The following is a 27,991-nucleotide window of genomic DNA, read 5'->3' on the forward strand; positions in this document are numbered from 1 at the left end:
CCGCTTCCGGTTACCCTCTCACCCCAGGATGGCGGCGCCCGTGGGACCGGTGAAGTTTTGGAAGCCGGGTGAGGGCGGTGCGGCTGTGTGGCAGGGGATGTTTGCTCCTTCCCTCTTTCCCTTTTTTATCCTCTCCTCCGTGGGCTAAAGTGCTTCTGGCCCCGGTGGTGGCGGGGGACCGCACGGGCTGCGCTGCCGGAGAAGCGCTCTGCCCCTCAGTCGGCGGGTGTGCCGGAGGAGAGGCCGCTGTGAGCGCCACTCGGCGCCGGGGGCACTCTGCGGCTCGCGGATACCGCGTGCCCTTGTAGCCCTTGTAGCTGGGGAGTGGCGTGGGCTACGCTGTGAGAGGACTGAGGGAAGAGAGCCGCCCTGCAGCGCTCCTGAGGTTGCGTCGGGAGCGTGGGGGGCTGCCGGCATCACGCAGACGTGGGCTTAATGCAGCGGGTCCGGGAAGGGCCGTGAATGTGATCGGGGAGTGGAACACGGGGAGGCGAGGGCGGCTGGAGCGGGTCAGGTTGGAGGAGAGGGGGCTGAGGAGTGTTTTTGTGGGCTACAGGAATGATGGGGACAGACTCTTCAGCAGCGTCTATTGTGATAGGGCAAGGGGAAATGCTTTCAAACTAGAAGAGAGGAGATTTAAGCTGCATATAAGAAAAAAAGTTATTTAAAGGTGGTGAAGCACTGGCGTAGGTTGCGTAGCGAAGTGGTGGATGCCCTAATCCCTGGAGACATTCAAGGTCCTGCAAGTTCATTGCAGGTTAGTTGGACTAGATGACCTTTAAAGGTCCCTTTTCCCAAACAGTTTTATGTTGTGAGTGGCAGTGGGCTCCTGAGCCTTCCTGTTTCTTACCTCACCCATTCTGGCAGTGGATAATTAACAGAGTCGGTGCTAATTGCTGTTAAAATTGGTTCACTATGCTGGGAAACTTATTTGGCAGCTTCAAGTTGGGGTGAGTTGTTTTTAAACAGGGGGGAAAGTGGGAAAAACCCCAAACGAGCAAATCCTACAAAACAGGAGAAACCCCTTTGCTCTCAGATTTTTCCAGTTGAATTTGCAGCTAGAGATGATACATTCCTTTGTTGAGATGAGTTTTTGCTTTGGGTTTACCTGCATTATTTGGTATTTTTGGTTGTCACTAGTTTTATTCTAACATGCGGCAGAAATAAATCAAATCTCAGATACTGAGGTGAATGTAGAGCTGCAGTGGTATATATCATCAGTAGGCAAGGCTGAATGTTTTTGTGGTTCATGTTAGTCCAAAGGAGTCCTGTTACATGGCTGGCTGGCTTGAAATCCATGGCCATACTTCTGAGATTAATGTTGAAGCTATAGTTGAACTGCTGCATGGAGGAATAACGGTCCTAAGACCTTGTTGTTTATTTTTCCCATGTGCTTTTTTTCTTCCTTATCTTTCTTTAAAAATTCAAGTATGTATTCATGTTAGTTTTTTAACTAGCAAGAGAAAGACATTTGATTTGACACAATTTTTGCTTGTTTACTGATATGGAATATTTTTGATTAATTTTCTAGAAAAATTGGTCTCTTGATATATGCTAGTATGCATACAATTCCTCCTTGCAAGCAACATATTGGTTTTGGTTGTATTGTAAAAGTTAATCGCTGTCAAATAGGCACAGAAGGTCCTGGCGTCAGCGTCTCGGAGGAGAGGCAGAGTCCTGCAGAGAGCAGTGGTGTAACCGTCGTCTATAATCCTTATGCTTCGCTGTCTATTGAACAACAGAGACAAAAGCTGCCTGTTTTTAAGGTACAGGAGTTCTTTTGGGGGATATTAAATCGGTTGGGTGGTGCCTGGCTTTTGTGGTTTTGTTTGTATTTGGGAAAGCAGCATAGAAACCTTCTACAACATAGAACAGTTGTTACATGATCTCTTTATTTGCTGAAATTGATTATTCTCACTGGCAGCTGTTGCCAACAGTTTTATAGGCTTTCTAGATGTAATTTAGTTACTGTATTTCGTATGCATAATGTTTGTAGATTTGAAAGAATCTTCTAACTTTTGACAGTACGTTCTCTGTAAAATGAATCTGCTTAGGTAAGCACTAACGTTAGCTTTCTTATTTTTGTACAAATCTGGTTTTGATACCTAAACGTCATCACTTTCAGCTAAGAAATCACATACTTTATCTAGTGGAGAGCTATCAAACTCTGGTGATTGTTGGCGAAACAGGATGTGGGAAGTCAACACAAATTCCACAGGTAAGTGTGCATTTAGCTTGGTAAAATCTGGTATTCCCTCAGGGGATTTTCCATGAAATATTAAACCAACATCCCAGAACTGTGCTGTAAGAATGGAATTTGCCACTGTTGGGTGTGTGTGCATAAAGGAGAGAAAAGTAAAGCTTCATATTTGATAGCAAGAGCTGGCATATCTGTGATACAAAGCCTTCTTCCACTCCCAGAAAGGAGCATACCCTACAAATTTATGCTGATACAAATAGTAGTTACTCTGCTAAAGTGAATGGTTTTATGACTTTATCAGAATTAAGTTTAAAATTTTGTTGAAAATATGGTTTTGAGGAGGAAAAGAAGTGTGGGTTTCTTCTAAGTTTTTATAAGTTATTCTTGATTTTAACTTAAATAACTGCAAGCTAATGATGAATGTCATCCGTTTCGGTGTGAGCACTTGACTTGTGCTGCTTAGCTTTCTGTCTTCAAAGAGGTTATAAAGGAGAGAAAATAAAAAATGAAGTAGTTCAAATTAACACTTGAGACTCAAACTGCTGCTTTTAGCATACCTTCTGAAAGCTAATGTTCTTAGGGAGTAGCTATACTATATTTTTCTTAATTAAAAACAATTAAAGAAACCTATATTGTTTTTAATGGTGAGACAAATAATGCACAAAAAGTAACTGATTTGCTTCAGATCATGCATAAGCTTGTGTCAGAATCAGAGTAAAGCAGACAGTGTGGAGAGCTAGCACCTTGTAATCATAACGACTTCTTTCCCTAAATATTTCTGTCCCTAAATATTTGTTTGCAGTACCTAGCAGAAGCTGGCTGGACAGCTGAAGGAAGAGTGGTTGGGGTGACGCAGCCTCGTCGAGTTGCTGCTGTTTCAGTGAGTTTCTCCATGTCCAGATTTTCCCACTTTATTATCATTATAACTTCCTATTTATTAGTGGTTTTTGCTGAATAACAGGAATGGCAGCTCTGAGCTCCTGAGTGAATAGGCATTTCTGCTTATCTTCCTTCCAGAATTCCTGATATGTATGCTGAATTCAGCATGATTAGTAGGTCTTGCCAACAATTTCAAGGCCAGAATAGCAGATGAAGAAGCTTAGAAATAAAATTGACTTGCATCAGCAGAACCATACAGGGAGCTAGGGCTGTGCAAGGTTGAGCTGTGATGGACTCTGGGCTAGGATTATGATTGTATGGTCTCTAACTTGTTTACCTGAGTAAAGTAGTGGTACACGTCTTTGTGCAGTAATGTGGCCAGTGGAAGAGGTTGTATACTTCTTTCCTTTCTAGCAGCTTGTACCTAATTTTCTTGAACTTTTTTTTTTGGCTGTTTCCCCTGGTAAGAGGGTGGGGGAAAAGAAGAAACAAATTCAAACATCTTTGCATTTAATTGGTGTGTCTAGGAGCACATAATGTAAGTTAGGTGTACTATGAGAGGGAGATGGGATACTGAGGACAACAACTTGTACTCTGTGTTAATACTCTGCACAGAAAGCATCCGGTGCTGTTTGTTTTCATAACTGCCACCAAACACTGAATAGGTGGGCTGAAGCTTTTCTGCTGCCAATTCCTCTTCCTACACTAAATTGAGGTGCCTTTTTGTAATCCTCATTTTTCCTGTTTTGCTTTTTAAATTACTGTTATTTAACTGTACCTGCAATGTATCAGTGCACACTTCTGGTAAAATGTACTAGATGGAGTAATTGTCCACTTTGAAGGTTCACCTCATCCACTGTTCTTTTACTAGATCCACGGTCATTAAAGAAATGGTCTGTTGCAGTGATCTGCCTCTTGTGCTTTTGGGCAGTTTGCCTGCAGTGTCCTTCCTTCTCCCCTTCATAGGACATTCAGTTGACATTGAGCAGTTCTGCAGGAGACGCTGCATGTACTGCAATGATTTCTCACAACAAATGTATTTCTCTTTTCCCTTTTATGTTATAACGTACTACTTTTAAGCCTAAAATAGGATTACTCAGTTAGGGCTTAGTATCTAGTCACAGTAGGATTTTTCTTTGAGAACGTAGTTGGAAACTGCCTGCACCACATAACTATTGCTGGGAGATAAGAGATGTTGATGATTTATTGCTTTGTCTTGAACTGAAGTAGACTTTTTAATTTTAATTAATGTGCTTACCTACTTTCTCAGGTAGAGTGTGGAGGTTCTCCCAGGTGAAGAGCAGTAGTTGGCTAAGGTTGCATAGCTTAGAAATACCTGAAGTTCTGCTTGCATTACCCGGGCTGACAGTTACTCTGAATGCTTGCCTGAAAGTGAAGTGATAAATGATGCATTCACTGCCTGTCGGTATGGTTTAGAATGTCATTTGAATGACTGAAAAAGCTTACTGCTGGAATTCTAGTAGAACTAATGTGTGTGTTCTGGGGTTTTATTCTGTCTTTAGCTTTTAATTGGCTGTTGTCGTTTGCTGAAACCATAGCCTGCTAGTACCTAATATTCTGTAGAATAGTAAATCAGGATTGCAGCAAAAGGAGCCATTGGCTTAAAGCTGGTCCAGGGCACTTATCTTCCAAAAATTGTTGCTGCTTTTAATTATTATGCCTGTTTTCTATCTGTTTTCTGCATAGAAATTTCTGTGTTATGAAAAGGAGACTCGCATCTTTAGATAACAAGAAAAAAAGTAAAAGTCTGAGTAATTTCAGGGACATATCAGCTTAACAAATAACTGCTTCTGCATGCTACGTATGTGTACTCTTCTTTATTCCATGCCAGCTGTACTGTACTTCCACAGTTGCTGGTGTTTGGTCCTTTCCCAGCTTTGTGACTGGTTGAAGGGCAACCTTTTTAGGTCTGACACAGTACTTTTCACAGAACATTACTTTTAAACCTGTCTTAAGAAGTGTGAAGCAGATTAAATTATGCTGAAGCATCTTAAAGGTTTATTTACCACTTGCACGTTCAGCATGCACTATGACATGAAACAGAACTTTGTATTTGATTAAGAACAAGTTATATTTCAGAAGCAGTAGCTTTGTTTCTGTTTTGATGTTGACTTTCTATGGACAAAACAATGGTATAATGACAAATTTTGCTGTTAGTTGCTTTTTGTTTACGTGAATTTCTATTGTCAGGTTGCAGGCCGAGTTGCTGATGAGAGGGGTGCAGTGTTGGGTCATGAAGTTGGATATTGCATTCGTTTTGATGACTGCACAGATCCACAGGCTACAAGAATTAAGGTGAAACAGTATGTGGTTGTTCTGGAAAAGTTAGCTGAAACTCTTACAGCACTTTTGCAAAATCAGTGGGAAAGCTGTGATGCCTGGTAAGGAGGGTAGATAGCTTTTTGGTTTTCCAGAGTGTGCTGAAATGGTTGTGGCTATCTAGACTTTAGTAGTGTTTTATTGTGCTAGTCTGATAGCCACTGTTGTAAAATTAAAGGAGATTTCCAAGGTATTGTTGCCAGCTGTTGGTATAGTGCTAGTGTGACCTCATCGACTCCAAGTCATAGTGAAAGGCTGCAGTGAATCAAAGCTGAGGTATCCTCACCACCCCAAAAATAGATTCTGATTAAGAGTGCAGATAAAACAGAAGATGGGCAGGCTGAGAGTGATTTGATGTGGATTTAACAGTGAGCTTTACATCTCTTCTTTAGCCCTGTGAGCGATATTAATGTTGCTTGTATTGTGTACAGACGGGAGTTTGGTTTAGTTATGTTGGAATAGGAATGACAATGAAGGAAACAATTTATCTTTTTTTTTTTTCTGAGACGAATAGCACTTTAGAACTGAAAGAAATACAGATGTTTTTGAGTCTGATTCATTGTTTGAGGTTGGAAACTGGGATTTTTACCTTGAAAATCAGTTCTTGATGATTAAAGACTAAATTTATAGACCTGGGTTAAACTCTGCTTGAGGGCTACATAAAGCTGGTGGGTTTCTATGGGCTAGAATAAAAAAATTACTAAATTAAAACACTGAATTTGTTGTAATGTTAAGTCTTGTGTTCTGGTGAGATGTGAAAGAGATCCTAAGTAGTCTACTTTGAGAGGGTCTAAGCTATATTGATGCAGAGAATGTTATTTGTGGAACCAATTCAGTCACGTTACAGACAAATGTGGAGAAACTTCTGTTAACATATCCCAGTGCTGCCAGTCGGTGTTATTTTAAATAAAGAACAACTAATTCTCACAAATCAATGTGATTAAGTACCAATTTCTCTGCTTATCTCCAGGATAGCACTCAAAATTGTATTTAGCTTCCATGGCTGGAAATAGAACAACTTCACAGATCATTAGAAAATGAAAAGCAAGTAAAAATTTAGGCAAAAGCTTAGAAAACTATTCAAGTAAATAAATCACATGTAATTAGGACTATCTCCTAGGCTTTGTTGTTGGTTTTGTATTGTTTTGTTTGCCTTTTTACCATTTTTCTTTGCATTTACTTTTAGTTTCTAACCGATGGTATGCTGGTAAGGGAGATGATGGCTGATCCTCTGTTAACAAGATACAGGTAAGGAAACATGGACTGAATGTTTGTTGAAGTGTATCTTGATAAACAACTGGGGTTTTTTCTAGGCTGAGGTATGATTAGTATAAGTCAAAGTTAAAAAAAAATGTGAAAATTATTCAGAAGACTGACCCGTTTATGTTAAAAGGTTGGTAGAAAATTGATAGTTGCAGTGCCAAACCCAGCAGGATTTGGTGCTGTGATTTTTGGAGTACAATATAAATGGGCCTTGTGGAGTCGGAATTGTTTCATCTGCTAGTTTTAAACCCTTTTTTTTTTTTAATTAAACCAATTAAAAAAAATCAACAATAAGCAGGCTTTATTCTGATATATAGAAAACATTTGCATTATGGCAAAGATAAACCTTGGTTATTCCAGCCCTTTCCAAAACAACCTGAATAAAGAGCACTGTGTGTACCATATGCTTGTTGGTTGTTATCTACCTTTTCTCTCTTGTTTGCCTCTGTGCTCTTGTTTTTTTTTTATCTCAGTGCTTTTCTAAATGAATGTAAGCAATAATCCAGCAACAAATTTAAACAACGGTATTTAATATAGGAAGATACTGATTCTAGCATCATTCAATCCATTTATAGATCTTATCTTTCTGCTTTACTTGCAGTGTTCTCATGCTGGATGAAGCCCATGAAAGGACTCTTTATACAGACATTGCAATTGGATTACTAAAAAAGGTTATTTTTTTAATGTGGTCTGTAACATTTTCCACTGTCATCATCTTTACTAAACTTCTGCTCCAGATGTTTTGTTAGTGAATTCATTGGAGAGAGGGAGATTTCTAATTCCTCATTTATCTCACAGCCCATTGTACTTATAATCTGTTTACATATCTGAGCCTTGGGATCCTCTATTTCCTCCCCTGAGGCTGAATTTTCTCTTTGTATTACATTAGGAAAAGGATGGTCTTTGTTCTGCTGCTGATGATTACGAGACGTGACCTTGGAGGGAGTTGCTGTCTTTAAAGCCATTAGTGATCTGACTCCCACCAGAAATTGAGTAAACTATGATTTCAGATTGAATACCCTCAATTCTTTCTTAGCCTTAAATATAAAAAGCATTCTCAGGTTGATATGGTCGTGGAGTGATACAGGTGCTTCAGTTCATCAGCTGTCTTGATCACAGACTATTTTTATAGAGAAGTCACTGGTAATCTGGGTACTCTGAAACTTGTTTCTAGGCTTGTAGCTCAGAAGACAGTTTTTACTCTAGATATTCTTTGTGTCTTTGATCCTAGATTCAAAAGAAGCGTGGAGATCTTCGACTGATTGTGGCTTCAGCCACCTTGGATGCAGAGGTATATCTCACAAATTTGGCTTACCATGAAGTGACTCTAAGTGGCAGCTCCACTTCTGTTCATGTGGAGCTTATCCCATGTGCTGCTCCTGTTTGAGTGCTGAAGAAGAGAAGAAGGAGAGAGTCCAGAGGAGGCCATGAAGATGCTTGGAGCACTGGAGCACCTCTCCTACCAAGACTGGCTGAGGGAGCTGGGCTTGTTCAGTCTGGAGAAGGCTCTGGGGAGACCTCATTGCAGCCTTCTAGTACTTAAAGGATGTTTATAATGAGGAGGAAGACCCAGCTTTTCACATGGGCAGATAGTGATGGAACAAGGGGAGCAGTTTTAAATGAAAAGAGGGGAGGTTTAGGTAAGATGTGAGGAGGAAATCATTTACTCAGAGGGTGGTGAGGCTGACATAGGCTGCCCAGAGCTGTGGGTGCCCCATCCCTGGAGGTGCTCATTGCCTGAATCTGAGGCAGCAAAATCTGACTTTTAAGTTTTTTAAATTAGAACTTTATCAAAAGACTCAAATTTATGAAAAATATATTCAAGTAATAGTACTTTGACTTCTTAATGTCATTAGGTTTCTCCCTTGATTCTTTGAAGTTTCAAACGGAATGTATTTGTCTTTATTTTTATGTAGAAATTCAGGGATTTCTTTAACCAAAACGATACTGGTGACCCCAGCAAAGATACCAGTGTGATCCTTACTGTGGAGGGGAGAACGTTTCCAGTGGACATCTTTTACATACAGAGGTGTGTTTCTGTTTGATCTTTTTGGTGATGATTAGGAGTGTCTAACTTGTGGTGTCATAACGTACCAGACCAGTTATAATAAGGTGTAACATTCAGTTTGGCAAACATAGCCATTCTTTCAAAATACTTTCATAGTTCTGGTACCAAGAGATTAAGGACATAAGTATAGATACAAGATTGGATGAATCTTCCACTTAGGTGAGCAGCAGGAATATATTTAAGTACAAAGGTGATGAAACATCGTAAGCAATAGACAAATTAAAGGAACGTTTTTTTCACCCCTGAGCTTATTTTGAAGTAAATGCACACAGCCTCTAAAAGCCTCTTCAGCTTTACTTTTTATTGTCTCCATTCTGCAAGTGATTTGTTCTTTTGCAGTTGATCTGGTTGATCTTTGAAGGTTCCTTTAAGTGGGCTACCTTATTCTACTCTGCTTTTCTGGGAGGGAGCAGAGGATTTCAAAGGCATCTCTCATATTACTGCAGTTTCATTAATGGAAAACATTAAAACAGAGTTCTCAAAAGAACTTTCAAATTTGTGCATGTAAATTCACATTTGTGCAAATGAAAATCAGTTCTCCTTGTGTCAGTTCACTTCCCATGGGGAGATGCCACTGTTCTTGCATGTGCTGGGAAATGTTTCTAATGATGAGTACATTAATCATATGGAAAAAATAAAAGAGTAGCATGTGTGAAACCTCAAAATTACGTTTTTTTTTCTTGGAGCAGACATGTGGTCATACGAGTTATGTTTGAAGTATGCACTTTAGGGTATTTGCTTGAGGAAATGACATGAAAAAAGCTCTTGAAGTGATAGGATATTGCTTATAGCAGCAGAATATACACAGAATGACTTTTTATACTCAAAGCAATGTCAAAAAAAATGAATTGCTGTTTTTCAAAATATTATTTATTTTTTTATTTTAAACGAATAGATATAGAATCATAGAACAATAGTATCACTCAGGTTGGAAAAGACCTTAAAGGTCATCAAGTCCAACCCCAACCTAACCATACTACCCTAACTAACAATATTCTATATTCTCTCTCTGCAGTCCTGTTCCAGATTATATAAAATCAACTGTGGAAACTGCAATGAAAATTCACCAGATGGAGAATGATGGTGACATACTGGCATTTTTAACTGGCCAGGTAAAAATGATGTAGACAACAGGTATAGACAACACTTTTTTGCTTCACAGTGTTGTACTGTTGACTTTGAGAAGCCTTTTCAGACTCACTGTCCTTTCCTTTCTTTACTTTCCTTTCTTTCCGTTCTTCACTGTCATTAAGATGATGAACCTTTCTGAGTCAATGAGTGCAGAATTAGACTGGTCCCAAGGACTTCCAGAAAGTGTATTGATGCAACGGTCTGAATTTATCAGAGCTGATAAGGGATGATGGCTTTTCTCATTTAATGCTGTGTGGTTTTGGCCTTGTTAATATAGGAACAGAGTACTTTTTGGCGATAGTCACACCTACAGAGTTGTTCAGTTTGACAGTGAGTCACTGTTAATAATTAGTGCAAATGGAATTTTACGTATATTAGTCTTAAAACCTGAAGTCTTTAACAGGAAAAACAAATTGCCATATGATTAGATTAAAAAAAAAAACCAACAACTGTATTTTTCTGCTGTGTGCTTGTTAACTTACTTTTGCAGCCTGGAAGAGTAAATTAGAGATAGCTTACAACCCCACAGTGCAGAGCAGACCACCTTGAGTGGCCTCACTAACATCTTGCATGTTTCTACACGAAATTCTTCATGCTTATTATTGATTTGACTTTGAAACAGAGCATTGAGTGTCTGACAAGATTATATCTAAAACTTATTCTTTTTTTGTTGTTGTGTTTTGAGAGCCACAGTTGATTGCTGAGATTAAACACAAAGTTGAGCAATAGGTGTTAATGCTGTTACTGTGTCATTCCAGATTGAGGCCTACAGCACAGTCAGAACAGATCAGCCCCTCATTTTGATCTCGCAAGTTAAGAGATGCAGAGGAAAATGGGTCTTCTTCCTTATCACTGAACTTTGTTCAGCACATCTTTCATGATTTTTCCTATATATTTGTGGTGGGACACTGTCTTGAACAACAAGTCATAATTACTATTTGTATTAATGGTGCTATTAATTAATATAAGAATATTGCAGAATTGAGGGAGCTGGTCAGATGGTCCTGGATTTCGAAAAACTAAAACTCTTTTAGGATTATTTTGGTGCAGGTCTCATGTAGGTGATATCTGTAGGATATTTGTAAGTGAAAGCACTCTCATGCTCTTTTATCTTGCTGTGCTTCTAGGAGGAAGTGGAGACTGTTGTTTCTATGCTTATAGAACAGGCTCGGGCCCTCTCTCGCACTGGAATGAGAAAGCACCTCCGTGTTCTCCCCATGTATGCTGGGCTGCCTTCTCCTGATCAGATGAAAGTGTTTGAGAGAGTTTCTCGCAGTGTCAGGAAGGTAAGGTTTTAATTTAATGTAATCTCTTAACATCCAGAAGGCTGTTTGTGTTTCACAGGTTAATGCAAATAATGTTCACATTGTGAGACTGTTGTGAGCTCTTACAGAGCAGGACTTTCTGCATCTCCTAGTAGTGCCTGTCATCTTTCACACTGCAAGCCCAGACCATTTTCTCTGCCTTCCCTTTTGATCATCAACCAGTCCAAGATATGTTAGTTCTAACTCTCTACCTCAACTTCTTAAACTTTAGGGGTCTTTTTACATACCACACATATTTATCTTTGTCCATTTGCAGCTTCTGCTTATGTCCAGATGTAGCTTGTTACACTCTGAAGTCTGCTTTCACCTGTTTTCATTTCTCTCTATGGACAAGGTACCTAGACTAAGCTGTTCTGTACCAAGAAAGGAAAAATTAAGGACAGAGTGGGTAAATGCTCTATTTGCATCTAAGAAGTTAAACCTTGCTTGACTTGAGTTTAAAAAAAAAAAAGCTTTGTTTTGACTTCTGGAAGCCTTGTTTAGATGTTTAACATCAAAGAACTGTCATCTAATTGGTCATGATTAGTGCTTTCTACTTGAGCAGAGCTTGTGTTGGGGCTGAGATAAACTGACAATTACATGGAGTGAGTTGTTATACTTCTTGTGCCTGCTGGAGTCTAATGGGTGAAGTTGTTTGTCTGATGCTGGAGGCTGTTAAGTGATAAATAGCTCTTTTCTCTCCAGGAAGATTAACTGCTAAGATTTACTTCTTTATTTTCATGTGAAACAAGGATTAAATTTCCCTCTCATTTGGGAGCAATTATTTTTTAATATTCTAGGACTTGTATACAAGTGCAGGGATACTGAACGTGGACATTAATCAGCTCTGCTCCTCCCCGTCTCCTGCCCCACTCCAGTGATACAAGTCCAATATAACTGAGAAGCATAAATATGATATTTTAGTTCACTAATTAAGAACATTTGATTTACAGTTAGATAACATTTTTCTTTGCAAACATGCCAAGTTCTTCCACAGTTATGAAGAGGGCATAAACCTGAATAAGAAATAGATTGTGAAACTGTAAAAACTGGAGTTGCATCAAGTTGAGAACCATTTCTGCTGCCTTTACTGTATCCTTTTGTACTCCAGAGTGCATTTACTGGAACTGTCATATCTGAGATCTTTTAAGTATCTTGTATGTGAGCCCTGGTGCACTGATGCTAGTGACAGCACAGTTGCGACTGAAGGGTTCACAGTATCATCGTTGTGTCCGTATCTGCAGGTGATAGTAGCCACCAACGTTGCTGAGACTTCTATCACAATTCATGGAATTGCATATGTAATTGATTGTGGTTTTGTGAAGCTGCGAGCCTATAATCCAAAAACAGCCATTGAATGCCTTGTGGTGGTACCGGTGTCTAAAGCTTCAGCTAACCAGAGAGCAGGACGTGCAGGTCGGAACCGCTCTGGGAAATGTTACAGGCTTTATACAGGTCAGTAATGGGATGTGTTGGGAAGGTGAGCTTGCTGACATGACTTGCATTTTGTTTTGCAGTGGCTTTAGCATTAGCTTAAGGAGAACAAAACTGAATCTTCTTTCAGCAAGGGATAGTTATTTCCCTTCATTACTCCTCTGGCTTATTTAGAAATGCTTTGTTCATACCTGCTAAGCACTGGAAATGGGATCCCATTATGAAACAGAAATATGAACTTAGCAGGGAAGTTTCAGTGATTGCAGACTTGCAGTGTTGCCGCTCTGAAAGTTGTATCAACACTGCACAGAATTTTGCATCTCAGTGATTTTGATTTCTAACGATTTGCATCACTTAACAACAGCCACCTGTGCCACACTCTTCTGTGACTAAAGTGTCTGCAGGACTGCATGTCTGACAAAGGCTTGCAGACATATCTCAGATGATAGAGGAAAACTTCCTGATGTGGTCTCCATAGCAATAGGTGCTAAGCTGAAATGCTGCCTTGAAATATTGAAGCTGGCAGTGTACAAAAATAACTGTTATAAATGAATCTGTCAGCCACTCGGCGGTGTTCAGAATGCTGCAATCCAACTGCCTCTGTTCTCAGCTGTTGAATGGAAAAGGCCTTATAGCTGAGCACTGCAGTTGCTTATGTGCCTCAGGTTCCCTCTGATGTTATCAAGCTTTGAGACTTAGAGAGATCAAGCATATTTTTTTTCAAAAGTGTATGTGCTTGCCAGCAGTTGCTACATTAAAGAAAGACATGCTTTGTTCCTTAAATTTGTATGTCCAGTGGAGAATCAAGAGTGAATGTAATTGCTCTTGCTTTAAATTTAGCAGACTTTTTCGTGGACTGTGAGAGCCTGCGGACTAACGCAAATGCTTATAAGATTGTGGAGGTTAATCATTTGTCATTGGGTTTGGGTGACAGAGTTAAAACGTGTGTGAGATGTGCTTGTATTTCACAGGGATACATCTTTGTCTGCTTTGCAGAGCAATTGCTGATACACTGTAAAATAAAAGTATATTTTTTTCCTAGTTGTCTTTCACAAGTGTGCTCTTTTACCTCTTGAAATTAAGGTAGAATAAAGCACCTTCTCCCAAACTGATTTGCAGCATTTTTCAATTTGGTGTTTTAGAGCATTTTCTGATTTAAAAAATCAAACTGTTGGAAGAAAAATAAGGTATTTCCAGATTTCTGTGAAGAATTTATATTTCAAGTTGAAATGTGGGTCAAGTACAGAATCACAAGCGTAGATAAATAGAATTCTCACATTAAAGTAATTGAAAATACAATTATTTTAATAATGTCATTTTGAGAAAGAGTTCTTTTAACACCTATTAAGTGTTCATAGTCAATAGTTTTAAATTGAAATGGGTAGTTTTATCATGGTGACTTGCACACAGGAAGAGCTGAAACCCAATTCCAAATATCTTTGCTTTCTCCTGCAACAGAGGAAGACTTTGAGAAGTTGCCCCAGTCCACTGTTCCTGAGATGCAGCGCAGTAACCTTGCACCTGTCATCTTGCAGCTGAAGGCTTTGGGAATTGACAACGTGCTCAGGTTCCCCTTCCTTTCGGTGAGTCGTGTGCAGTGAAGCCTGTCATCTTCCTTTAACGCCAACAGTGATCACCAGTGACTTGTTGGTAACCCATTGAACCAGTAACCTATTGCCTTGCTAATTTGGGAATGACACCTCATTGACCACTATCAGGTGGCAAAGTATCTCTCAGGGAATCAACTAGTGCAAGTAATATATGACAACTTAGAAACAACAACTGTTGTATTTTAGAGTTTGCTGTTACAAGTGTGGAGAAGTTGAGAGCAGTTTAGAAAGAAAAAGTCTTTGGGATTCTGTGAAACTGTAGCTAATTGATTTGCACTGAATTTGTGGTGTGGGGGGGAAATCTACAGAACTAAACGTGTTCTTTTCCATCTTAAAAAGAGCAATACCAGTTTCTAGATTTCTCTAAAGTTTCTAGCTACTCTTATGTAAAGAGAAGAGTAGAAGAGAAAGTTGAGAAGTAATTGATGTCATAATTGCTTTTGGGTGAAGAGAGCTTGCTTTTTTATAGCTTGACCTAATTCTGTATACTGATAGGATCTTGAGAGTGGCATAGTGATGATCCTGAACCTGTTGAGATGGCTCTGCCTTGCAGCACTGGTGGTCAATGGAAGGTTGATGGGAAGAGTCTGAGAAGTCTTTTCATTTTGTATGTGTAGAAAGAAAATAAGAATGATTTTGTGGAAGAAGATCTAAGAACTTCTTTGAAAACTCCTATGTTTTATGATGAGAACTTTAAACAGTCCATGTTTTTGTTTTCCACAGCCACCTCCTGCACAGTCAATGGTACAAGCTTTAGAATTACTGTATGCTTTAGGAGGTGAGAATATTATACTTTGCTTTACCTACAATTTTCTCATGGGAGTTGTGGAAAAAAGTTATTTGGATTTGGTGATTGGATGGGCACTAATCATTAGTCAGACTTGCTTTTGAGAACAGAAATGGCAGCCTAGATCAGTTGAAGTTTTGTTTTTTTTGTAATGTACTTTCAGCCTCCTCAGAACTTACTTTATTTTGTTCAGTGGTTACTTCACACAGGTAAGCAAAGGAAAAGCAGCAGTGACATTCTGGGAGGAACTAGAAAACTATTGCATAAACTAGAATTTATCTGTTTTGATTATGCAAAAGCAGATTTTACTGCTATCTTCTGTGCGTTGCCTTGTGCTTTCATGAGAGGAGCCAAGTATTTGCCATTGCTAGGAACAGGGCTGTGAGCTGATGATGGTGTAGATTTGATTTGCTCAGGCAGATTTTGTTTCTCCAGTTCTTACAGAGTGTTATGAAATTATGAATGGAGGTAGGTCACCAATTAGACCAGTACATGAGTAAGACACTAAATTCACATGTATGCATTTAGGTTGTTGGATATTCAGTCTTTTGTTTTGTGTTACCATACCAGTGATGGGAACTTCAAGTATAAACAAGTATAAAGAAGAAGAAAACAAGTTGGAAGTAAAGGTGTGACATCTCTTTTGTGGTCAGACTGATTTTAATAATACAGAGTTTATCATATTCAACATAATTGCTACTTTATTTCTTCCTTGGTTGGACTTCAAAAAGCACGGAAAGCATTTTTGGTTTTTCTGTCAACATGTTACATTCATTATCTGATCTTGACTCTGCCTGCACATTGTAAGTACAATCTGATGCTTGAGTTCAAGAGCAGAAAGTCACTGGAGACTGGATTCAAAATCTAACACGGTGTGCTTCCCAATAGCTCAGCAAAACAGGTGTCATGCATTAGTTTCTGGACCCTTTCATTGATACGATTTTGAAGGCTTTAAACCAAAAGGGGTGATTTAGGTTAGATGTGAGGAGGAGATTCTTTCACTCAGGAGGTGGTGAGGCCTGGGCACTGCTGCCCAGAGCTGTGGGTGCCCATCCCTGGAGGTAACCAAGGCCATGGCTGGGCCCTGAGCAGCCTGAGCTGGGGGACAGCCAGCACACGACAGGGCTGGGGCTGGGGGGGCTGTAAAGTTCTTTCAACTCAGTCATTCTATGATTCTGTGATAACGTAAACAAGAGGAAAAGGGTAGTATAGAAGAGTTTGTGTAAATTTTGGAGGCTTCCAGTGGTCTGTGTCCATTTTTTACATCACTTACAAATGCAACGTTGTAATTTGTGGCAGCTGGTGCGATTCTTATTCTCATGGAGCTGTAGCTCCTTGGTTGGGATTTTGTTCTGTGCTGGTTCAGTTGCATGTTGAAAAGGAGGGCTCCACCTGAGGCACTAGCTTCTTGGCAGCCGTTTTGGCCTGGAATAGCACCTTCGTGCTGGCTCTGAAGCATGTTGCAAGGATGAATTTGCAGCCAAAGCCACCTCAGGGAAACGGAGAGGAAAGGTCAGTAAAGTCACTGATCAGCTTCTGCTGTTTTGGCAAAGCATTATGCTCACAGTAGTTTCACAGGAAAGTATGGAGCTGTTACTCTGTTGGCTGTCCAGCTTCTGTAGCAAAGCAGAGAAGCTCTGATGTTAGTGTCTGAGGTAGAAAGGAAAGCATGCATGCCTGTGATACAGGTTAGCTATGAGCTTTTTGCTGAAGTTTCAGGTTTTTGCTGGTTTCATGTAGACTTCTTTTTTATAAGCTACAGAGATAAAGCTGCCCAGGAATTGGCAAGTGCAGTTAGGGTTGTATTTCTCTTACGCAAGTATGAGCCTGCATTTCAACACTTGCATTGTAACATCATGTAAATGTGCAGCTTAGGGTCAGTACTCCACAGAGCAACTTGTGCAGGCTGAGATAGTTCTGTTGAATAAACACATCACTGTTCTCAGACTGATTGTTTTTGCAGTGACGTGAACAGATTACATCGGGAGCACCTTTTCTCTGCCTTCTCCTTTGATGCCCATTTGAAAGTCAGAGTTGTCAGCTGGAGTTGATTATTTTTAAGCATAATTTAGAGGAATACAGATAAGCAGACAGGAAGTGACCTTACAGCTTTATTTCAGAGTCAGTATTTTGTTGGAGATTTGTTTTTATATTGCTGTCCAGCCAGGTTTAAAATCAGATGTTTTCCTCCCTTAACCCATCACTTACTAGTGACTGTACCTGAACCTTTTAGTGACAAGGTGCTCTCTAAGCAGAGAGAGCTCTGGTTTCTTTCATAGCTGTATACAGCAGTTGCTTCTAAGGTTATTTTATTAAACTTGTTCCAAACTTGTGTCCATTCCAGCCCTTGCCTGTAAATCCAGGCTTACTGCTACAAAGACGTCTGCACACAAGCCGTATATGTCCATACACAATTGCACTGACACTGGGAGAATTCAGCATAAATCAGTAGGCTATGGCTTAATATACCTGTAGGGAGTTAAAAAGATGATGATTTCTCCTCCTCCCTTCTTCAGAACCCAGTTATGTTTCTCTAAATTAGGTGCTCCATGTTTTAAGATAGCATCGAAGCCTTGGTCAAATGGTAACTAATCATACCTTAATTTTTGCAGTTTCTCTGACTGCATGTTTAAATATGTTACTTCATCACTACACAGAAGATGCATTTTGTACCTGTATCCAAGGAAAACGTTTTTACATTAGGTGCAATATCTTGTGTTAGTGTAGAGGTGTGGTGTGTGTGACTTAGTGTATTGTCATAAAAAATTCAATGAAAATCTTATCAAGTAATAAAGGACAGTAAACGTTTGACAGAGATAGCTGTGGCTTTAGGTGTGCTGACACAAGTTCTTGGAGCTGTCCTCCTTTGGCTTGATCTGTGGTTTGGGTTTTCTCTTTGTGGCTTTTTGCCACCACCCAGTCTGACAAATAGCATGTTTATGTATGGTGTGGGCCATCGTTGGTTCCTCAGTCTGCTCTGGCATGGTTATTTATGCAATCTGCAGTGCTCTGGTGTCCTGCTGCTTTGCTCCCATCAGTTTGTCCTTGTGTGGCTTCTCTCATGCTCCGAAAAGCAACCTGCCATGCCTTCAACCTGTACCATTCCAGCTCCAGTCAAAAGGCTACAGCTGGAATCTGGCTGGCAGCTCAGTTAGTGCTACACAGGGCAGGATACACTGCAGAGAATCTTTATCATTTTTGCTTCTGTAGTTTAGATGCTATGAAATTATTTCTCTGTGACCCAAACAGATGTAACTCAGAAAACTGACGGTGTTCCTAGGTGTGTTTGCTGTATTTTTAGCTCACAATTGTAAAGAAGTCTTTCTGTGCTACTTTTATCTGCATCATCAATACATTTATCGTTGTGCTGCAGGTTTGGATATGCACTGCCGTTTAACTGAGCCTCTGGGAATGAGAATAGCAGAGTTTCCTCTGAATCCGATGTTTGCAAAGATGCTTCTGGAATCAGGTAGGTGGGGAAAAAAAACAGAATTTTCTTCATAGACTTGTGGTGAGTGGTGGTTATTGCCTCTAGTAGTAGTAGCATACTATTAGATATCAGCTAAACTTGAAGCATGCGGTCTGTTTTGTCTTGCTGTAGTGTTTAGTAAGAAGAGCCATTAAACTCATGGGCCTCTCTAATAGTGACCAACACTTAATACATGAGTAACTAAGATTAATATAATACATTGTCTTTTAATTTGAAATGAATGCATTCACTGTTATACTTGCAAAAAAAAATCTGAGTTAGATATTTTGTGTTGTTATACTATAAAAATATATTCTTTTTCTTTATTTTCCTTTATTCTGTGTGGTGGTAAGTTGAATGGAAGAGGATTTCCTTTGCTGAATTTCTCCACTTACTTTTCAGGAAATTTTGGCTGCTCCCAGGAGATTTTAACAATTGCTGCAATGATGCAGATTCAGAACATCTTCTTGATCCCTCCGAATCAAAAATCTCAGGCTGTAAGTTCAGTCATACTTTTTTTTTTTGGTACATTCTATATTTCTAGTTTTCCACCAAGTATTTTATTGATGTGTGCTACAGATTGCAAATGCATATGAAAAAGAAACTAAGCTTTGAACTGTACCTAATGGTTCTAGGTGAAAGGGGTAACTGAGTAACAGTGGGGTCTCTGTGTCCTTTGCTACTATAAACAGACTCCTTCTGAGGACCAGAAATGTGAAGGGATATAAACCAATATTGGCCAACATGAGAGGTTGTTAAAGAAGGGGGAGGGAAATAAAAAAACAAGCCGAGCAACTAAGCAGTCTTCCACAAGTCCTCCTTCCTTTTCAGAGAACAAAAAAGGAAGTATTAGATGATACTGAACTTTTAATAAGTATCAGGAGCCTAATTTTAATGCGTCTCTCTTAGATTCTTAGGATTTATTTTCAGATCATTTTTCTGATTTAAGTTTAAGAACACCATCTCAATATATACGTGTGGTGGAATATAGATGCTGTGTTGAAGAACTATTCTTTATGGTAAGAATTCTGATAGTCACCACGAAATACAGAGACAATAGGAACTGAGGTCATTAAACATGACTGCTTTTAAAATGCATTTATCTTCCTCCAGGCCAGGCAACACAGAAAGTTTGCTGTGGAGGAAGGTGATCATCTCACTATGCTTAATGTTTATGAAGCCTTTGTCAAAGTAAGTCAATGCAAGTATATGTGGATTTGCAGGAATGTGAAGAACCTGGGTGTCCCTTGTTCTGATTCTGGAAGTTCTGGATATAGAATCCTCAAGGCTGAGGACTTGCCAAGTCTGTTGTGTGACAGTCCAGCATTAAAAGATACTATGGTCTTATTTTGCCACAGATCTTCTGTAGTTCCTTCGATCACGGAACAGAAAGAATTCTGTAGGTCAGATATGGCACAGAATCCTTATCTGTAGATAACTGTATTTTCAGAGAGATGGGGGTTTTTGAAAGGGTCTAGTAAAAACAAGTGTTCAAATTCCAAGTGAAATTTGTGTTCCTACCTGCTTTTTAGCTACATCCAACTCTAGCAGTCTTTCCTTAAAACACTACCTCATTATTTTGCTGATATGGAGCACTTCTATAACAGTATGTTTGTAAAAGTCTTGAGTTTAACCAATATAACCACTCTAGGACTTTTCTCTTCATATTCCCAAAGCAGTCAGGCACTAAATGAAACTTTGCCCTTCAGATTTGAATCTGCATATGTCTCTTAAAGCATCTGAATGCAGAGATTCTTGGACTAAGTGCTGGGTTCTGGTGAAGGAGACCAATTAAAACAGTATAAATAAAATGTTTACATTTTGAGATTAAAAGCAGACTAATTTTTGATATGATGGATTTGTGTATGGAAATGGAATGATTGATGCTTTTGTCTTTTTGCCACATAAAAAAAAGAAATGAGGAATAGAAAATGCCCCTTTGAGATTTATACTGCCATTTAGAGGTTGCTTGAAACATGCTCTGTAATTACTGCTGCTACCTACACTTGTTAGCTGCCATGTAAGAAGATGATTTTCAGCAAAAAGGACAATAAATAGCATTGTAGAAGACAAAAGAAAATGTAAAATGACTGTGATCCAGAAGAGATTGTTCATTGTTTTACTGGTGGCTTTTCATGGTAATTTCTTTCTCCTTACTCTGCAGCACAGCAAAAGTTCTCAGTGGTGTCAGGAACACTTTCTGAACTACAAAGGACTTGTTAGAGCTTCTGTTGTAAGAGAGCAGCTCAAAAAGCTTCTTGTACGCTTTAAAGTGCCAAAGAAGTCCAGTGAAGGTGAAAGTTTCCTTCTTTCTTCCTTTGTTTTCTTTTAAATCTGTTGTCCAGTACTTTTTGAGGGTAGACTCTAAATTGCTAGTGTGCTTCTTGCCTTTCTTGTATTTTTTTCGTGGCCTAAAAATAACATTAATTAAAGCCATATGTGTTTTTTTCCTAAAAATGACTATGAATGAGCAAATTGGCATATTTTTACAATTAACACATAGGCCAGCCTTCATCAGTTATGTTTTCCAGCAAGAGATTATCACCACTGACCTTGAACTTAAAGGACAAATTTACAAAGAAGTTATAAGAAGGTCACCCCATTTCTTCTCACTTCACAAAAGAACAGTTTTCTACTGTATTCATAATGATTTATAGTCACTGAGATCTGATTGCCTGCTGCTGTGTGGACATGAATGCCATGACTGGTTTTCAGCATTCATCTCTAACTGCTCTGAACAATCAGACCTTAATACTTAGCTGTCACATAGGTTTGCTCTAAGGACTTTGTATCTATCTTCTTGGAGACATCAGTGGCAACTATCATTTTTTACAAGAGATTGCAGGGCTCGTCTGCCTTCCAGCTTTGTACGTTATCAAAGCTTGATGGAGCATGAGAGGTTGTCTGAGATGATTAAATGATGCTTAAGGGATTTTTACCTTTCCATTGACTAATTTTACAGAAAAATTCTTTTCTTCAGGTGATCCAGATCCTGTTCTAAGATGCATAGTTTCTGGATTCTTTGCTAACGCAGCTAAATTCCACTCTACCGGAGCTTACAGGTAATATATGTAGTTTCATTTCAACTCTTGCTTAGTTGAAAAGCTTGTTTGATTGGGTAAACCTAAGCACAATCAACTGACAAGTGTGCTTCTGGACACTTGCAGTAAGAAACACATGGCAATTGATTTACTACATCTTTGGAGGTTTGTATGTTCAAACTGCATTGATGTTTTTCTTTGTCAAATATAAATAACGACTTATTGATAATGGGGAATCTGTTACTAACAGTAATTAACTTGTGTTAATGCAAGCAAACGCTGTGTATTTGTTCTATTGCTTCCAGTGTACTGAATAAAACTCTGAAACACTGCTTCTTCTTTTAGTGTAGATCATTACATTGTCAGTTGCTTCTTTGGCCAGGATATAAACCTGGTTTCAACTGAAAGCTTCTTCGTTAAATAGAAATCTTTTTAATTTGCTTCAGTTCTTTCACTGTTGTCTTTTATTAACATTCTTACTGGGGATGAAAGGAATCAAATTTAAATAAAAAAATCTTCCTTTTAAGGACTATCCGTGATGACCATGAACTTCATATCCACCCTACTTCAGTACTGTATGCAGAGAAACCTCCACGCTGGTAAGTTAGAGCAACTTGTGCTTGCTTTGTGATCTTTATAAGGCATTCCTGGCATCCAGACATTTTTATGGTTGTCTTTTCTTTATCAGTGGAGGAATAAATGTAGAAAGTCATGGTTCCCACAGAGAGAATTCAGATGGTATTTCCTTTGCGACTCTTTGTGGGCAGTGTTCAAGTAAATCAAAGAAAGAGAGTGATGTCTAACTATCAGAAAGCCTGTAGAGGTTGTAGAGCAAATTGACCCTTTTTAATAGGCGCTGTGTCTTGTGCTACAGCTTGGTCTGTGAGCAGTCTACATACCTAGAACAGCTAGGATTGTTTTTATTAGGCCTCATAAATAAATGTACTGTCCAATAGGTGCTGCAGTGCTTATACATGGCTTCTTAGGAGAGGGCATATGCATACAGTTCGTGATTCAGAATCTTTGAAAACCACCTGTTTGGTGTTGATGGCAACACTATTGCTTGGAGCTGTCTTCCAAGGCCACATAGAATTGCCACTGCCAGCCTGAACACTGCTCTCTCATGACATCCTTTAGGATTCCTATGGGTTACCTTACCTGGTGACCTTAATCCCAACTGCTTAGGAGCACCTCCTGTAGGGAAGGCTTCGGTTCTCCATCTGTATCAGATGTGTGTAAAACGTGTTCTTATTCTTCTTCCTTTTCTTAGATTTCTCTTTAGCTGTGTTGCTCCATTTGACAGAGAAGAAAAGTTTGTACTCCTTTGCTTTGAGAGCAAAATACCAATTAATAAGAAACCACAAACCTTGTGGGAGCTTTACCGTGTATAGGAGGCTGATAATGACTTGTGGCTTTGGTGATCAACTGTTCGGAGTGTGGGTTTGCACTCCCTTGGTAGAAATGATTTTCCCTGCAGTAGGGTGTCCTCAGAAATAGGTTGTCCTTTTTGTTCACATGGGTGTGGATATTTGAGTCCATATAGCTGGCTGTTTCTTAATCTTCCAGAGTATGTCCTTGCAGCAACTAAAGCTGATTTATTGCTCTAATCATTATGTCTTCTGTCTGCATGAGGGATGTTCATGCTGTGACTTGGGCCCAGCTTGTTATGGACCCAGGCTTTTGGTGTCTTTGACATCCTTCCTCATGACAGCACAGAATAACTAGCGTTCTCTTCTGAAGTATTTGCTATGAATCCCCTTAGTCCCACTATCTCTTTTTATACCTTGCATTGGTCTGTCCTAATAGTATGTGAATTTGTTTTAATGGTGGTCTAAAAGTTGTCTTAATTTAGAGTACTTGGAACAACCCAGAAAAAAAGAGGTAAGAGATTACTGCACGATCTACAGACCTCCTTATCGTGCTGTGAATATTACATGTCAGCTTCTACGTGTATCTTAATATGGTGTTAATCACCTCTGTTCCTTGTTTCCTTGTAGCACAAACATATTTTTCTTTTCTTTCTCCTAGGGTAGTGTACAATGAAGTCATACAGACTGCCAAGTACTACATGAGAGATGTGACTGCCATTGAATCTGCATGGCTCGTGGAACTGGCACCTCATTTTTACCAGCAAGGAACGGTACGGAATCGGCATAAAGCCCAAACGGTACCACTGCTGTATTAACAGCTTTGTATCTGAATTGTTCAGGGATTTTTTTTCTTTGTTATTGTTTCCATCTATTTAATAGTGGAAAAAATTAGTTTTTTTTTTCATTTTAGGGGTTTTAATGTAAAGAAAGAAAACAGTAAATTGATGCATGAAAGCTTTTTGTCATATTATCCAACCAAGAGACATGATTGAGAAACTGTAGAACAGTCCCTCCAAAAGATGAAATCTTGACCTACTCTACACTTAAATATAGGTGTTTGGTGTTTCTTCTGCGAGCATCAGTGTGACTGACAGTGGTCATACTTTGCACAATCATTTACAAAAGTCTTTGTATCCTTTGCAAATGTTTGTGCAAATCCCAAACCCTTTGTTTTTGATTATCTACTACAAAAAGTCACCTGATCTGTTAAAAACATGAAATGTAAGGGACAGCTGCTGTTTCTACAAACTTTATTGCAAATTCTGTTGTGTAGTATACATACTTAGAGGAAGAAGAAAGAGAAGTCTATAAATACCTGAAGGGAGGATGCAAAGAGGACTGAGTCAGGCTCTTTTCAGTTGTGCCCAGTGGCAGGATGAGAGGCAGTGAGCACAAACTGGATCACAAGAAGTTCCATCTGAACATCAGGAAGCACTTCTTTGCTGTGCAGGTGATGGAGCACTGGCAGAGGTTGCTCACTATGGAGTCTCCTTCTTGGAGATCTTCAGAAACTACCTGGACGTGGTCATGGGCACACTTCTCTGGGTTTCACTGCTTGAGCAGGGATTGGGTCAGATGGCCTCCAGAGCTCCCTTCCAACCTCAGCCATCCTGTGCGTCTCATGCAAACTCATCAGTTTAGTCTTATTCTCACTGATAATTGAGAGATCTGGATTGGCATTAAATATTACCTAAATGTTAGTCATGCTGAAGCTGCAGATACTGCATTGTAAGTACATACTGTACAGACAACATTACCAGATTGATCTTTCATGCGAGTTTCCCATGAGATATTAATAATTATTGAGCTTTATGTTATGAATTAGTGGACTATTTCCAAAATGCTGAGGGGGAAAAAGGCACTTACATAGCAGGCTGATACAAAACAAGAGATCTATTTGCATACGAGCAGCCGTATTGCAAAAAAAAATACTGTTTCTGATTTATATTTTGATCTGCCTCAGTATTTTTCTTCTTTAAGAACTCATGCTTGCTTGCTTTCACTTTCTGGGGTTTTTGGAAAAAGGAAAAACACTGTACTGCATGGAGCATCTTAGAATGTATCTATGTGGCTGCAGTATATAAGGACATAAACGACATATATATAAGGACGTTGGTGTTCATGTAATTGACATGGGAGGGGTTTTTTGTTTAATAGACGTTGAGCTTTGATGATTCATCTCAGTTACATCAACATTTGCCAGCTATAAATACATTTACAAAGTAGTTGAACATTTTTCTGCCTTTTACTCTATAATGCATTTAACAAAGGTAGTAATGACTGTGCAGGATACACCCTTCAGCCTTTAGCTGCAGTTATATATATTCTGCAGGTGTGGTGGTAAATGATGAGGCAGCATTTGTGTTGTATAGAATCTGCTACTGGAACAATTCATTCTTTTGACTCACGTATTTACATGTTGTAACATCCCATACATAACACCTTATCATATAACCTCTCCGTGGGAAACAACGTGGTGTGAGGTTTTCCTTTAAATAGGTCATGCTGGGACATGGATTCGGTACTCATTCAGGCAAAATGGAATTGCTGTTGGGAAGAGAAGGAGAGTTGTCTTGAATTTTTGGAAGGCAGTACTACAGCTGTTGTAGATATTCCATAAAGTCACATCAGAACCTCATTCTCATGCTTGCAGTCTTTTTGCTCCAGTAAAGTTGTACTTAGCTTGCAACATGGCAGAAGCGTTACTTTCATCCGAAAGCACATGAAAGTTATTGCAGGTAGAGCTAGTTTTGAGGGAAACCACCTCTTTTGGTTTAATCAGTTATCCTCATCAGTCAGGAGGCTTAGGTGTATAGATAAGTGTTTGAAAATCAGAAATAGAACTTGGAGTTACATGTGTGAATTTTGAATAAACGGGTAACTGCTAAATGACTGTAATTCAGACCCTTTTTCTTCTGAAGGACACATCCTTTTGCTAACATATCCCTGAAATAGGATCATTTGAATTCCTGTATCAGGTTTAAAAAGCAAAACAATTGAACCTGAATAGGATTCTCTGTCAAGACCTGTTCCTACAACTTGATAGTGTTTTCAGACAATTCTGTCTCACTGCAACTTCTGCAGTGGCATAAGAAGGTGATTTTTGTGTTTTCATTCCACAATTCTGTGTGCCTTTTCCTTTCAGAGCATATGGGTTCCAAGGTCCAATGAAACTCTAGCTTCAGTGTTAATGCATTTGTTAAAATCTTGTTCTTTGTGTGTGTTCCTGGTGTCTGTGTAGATGCATTGTTGGGAACATACATACATTTGGGATTAATGAGTAGAAGCGTTCCAGTTGAACATTGTTATAATTGTGGTGCATATGCTGAGTGTTTTTTGTCTCTTCTTGCAGCATCTCTCCTTGAATGCAAAAAGAGCTAAAGTAGATGACCACTGATTTGATGTGACTTACATCTTGTGATGGCAGATGCAGAATCTACCAGTGATTTGAAGCTGACTACAGTCCATCCAGCAGTCAATTCATTACCAACTTGATCTTACATCAACTTACATGTTAAATGCCTGCCAGGATCTGTATGGATTTGTGCATGACCAGTACACTATAAACCTATGTAGAGCTTGCATAGTGGACATTTTATTCTTTGCCTCATTGACCACTGTTGTTAATCCAGGCTTGTTGCTCCTTTTAAATAGATAGACAAAAAAAAAAAAAAAAAAAGAGGACATGCAGGACCACAAAAAAAGGAAAAGAAAAAAACCTTCAAGAGGAAAATGGATTTCCTGGAGTGTTATGTCTGCCTTATGAGAGTGGGGAATAGGGTACCCTGCTTCCTGTTACCAAGAGCACTGTGACTACTGCCGGCCAAACTGAGACTGACTCCTGACAGCAGGTAGCTCAGGGCAATGAACTAGCCCTTGAAATGCAAGGGACTGCCATGGAAACCTTGATTTCATGTTGGACCATACCAAACTGGTGCAGCTTGTGCTCCCAAGCAGTAAAAGTCTCTTGCCTGATGCTGAGCTGCCTCTTGCTCCCTGTCCTTCAGTAAGTAATATAGTATGTATAATGTCTCAATTCTGTACAAGCATATTTGAGGGTCTTTATCTGGGGAAGGGGAGGGAGAGTAGCTCAACCTTTTTAAAAAGGATTAACTTTTTTCCTCAATCAAGGGACCACACACATGTTCACAATTACTCAGATTCTCTGATCAGACTTCACTGTTTTCTCCTCTCTCCCTAGAGAAGAACAACTGTTAACCTCTCACTGCTTGGAAACCAGAGAGCACTGGTTTTGGCCTCTTGTTCAGCAGAGATGAAAATACTCTTATTAGGAAAGTATAGGACCACAGTCCTATGTATTTTTTCTAATTAAGAATTTGTCCTTTGCTGCTTGGGACTGCATGTGTTACTGTAAGAGAAGAATGCTCTGAATGTTTGCTGCTTTAACCAGGATTCCATGGCTACTACTCAGTAAAGAACTATATTTCAGTGTGTTTTAACAAGATAACATATATACATATATTTATTTTTTTCTATCAATATTTATTTTAGAAACATGTCTTAAAACTTTATTTTTGTAAAGCAGTTGATTTGATGAATGCTTTTGACATGTTAGCCATAATCTTTTTTTAATTAAGAAAAAAGAGAATGAAGTATGTAAATAGACAAAAATTCCTACATAAAGTAAATGCCTCCTTTATCACAGGACTGCCTTGGAAGCTTTCCTGGATGTTTCTTTGTGTTCTCCTGTCCAACCACTGCAGAAAGAGCACGTTCCATCATGTGCACTGTGCAGTGTCTCCATGATGGCCATCACAGAAAGACGTACTGGTCCCAGTGGATGGCACCAGCAGTGTTACAAACCGTATCACCTTCTTTGTCATTTTCACTGTGAGCCTCACCTTTGTATTACTCTTTTTTAGAATGGAAGCTCTTTGGGGCAGGGGCTGTCTCCTAACCAGAGCTGAGAGTACTGTTGGCACTTACTAAAAAGATTCAATTTACAGTTTTTTGTTGTTTTTCTTTTCTCTTAAAGGATCAGAGAAAGAACTGAATATGAAGACTTTTAAAACGTCTGTGTCCCTCCGTCCTCTGGAAATGTTCTTAAGAAAAATAAAGGCATTGAATCAAGGAA

The 27,991-nt window shown here is 39.2% G+C and overlaps 1 protein-coding gene across 3 annotated transcripts; it reads left to right on the forward strand.

The window, feature by feature from the left end:
• Positions 1-20: 20 nt before the first annotated feature.
• On the forward strand, positions 21-27,991 carry DHX35 (DEAH-box helicase 35). 3 transcript variants are annotated; one of them, XR_005841363.2, is made up of 24 exons: positions 21-68; positions 1,633-1,766; positions 2,126-2,218; positions 3,003-3,080; positions 5,291-5,395; positions 6,606-6,667; positions 7,284-7,353; positions 7,914-7,973; positions 8,599-8,711; positions 9,766-9,862; positions 11,009-11,167; positions 12,430-12,640; positions 14,078-14,202; positions 14,953-15,007; positions 18,390-18,485; positions 18,888-18,982; positions 19,599-19,676; positions 20,650-20,779; positions 21,466-21,547; positions 22,054-22,125; positions 23,555-23,666; positions 26,249-26,902; positions 27,098-27,747; positions 27,893-27,991. XR_005841363.2 is itself a non-coding variant. In XM_025142437.3 (22 exons), the coding sequence occupies exons 1-22, from the start codon at positions 29-31 to the stop codon at positions 26,291-26,293; spliced, it is 2,139 nt and encodes a 712-aa protein (XP_024998205.2). In that variant the 5' UTR covers positions 21-28; the 3' UTR covers positions 26,294-27,991. The 3 variants fall into 3 exon arrangements, 2 of the variants coding, with proteins under 2 accessions (XP_024998205.2, XP_024998206.2); XM_025142437.3 differs by having other exon boundaries at positions 23,555-23,693; positions 26,249-27,991; XM_025142438.3 differs by having other exon boundaries at positions 26,249-27,991.

This window comes from Gallus gallus, chromosome 20 (assembly GCF_016699485.2).
Source record: "Gallus gallus isolate bGalGal1 chromosome 20, bGalGal1.mat.broiler.GRCg7b, whole genome shotgun sequence".
NCBI lineage: Eukaryota > Metazoa > Chordata > Aves > Galliformes > Phasianidae > Gallus > Gallus gallus.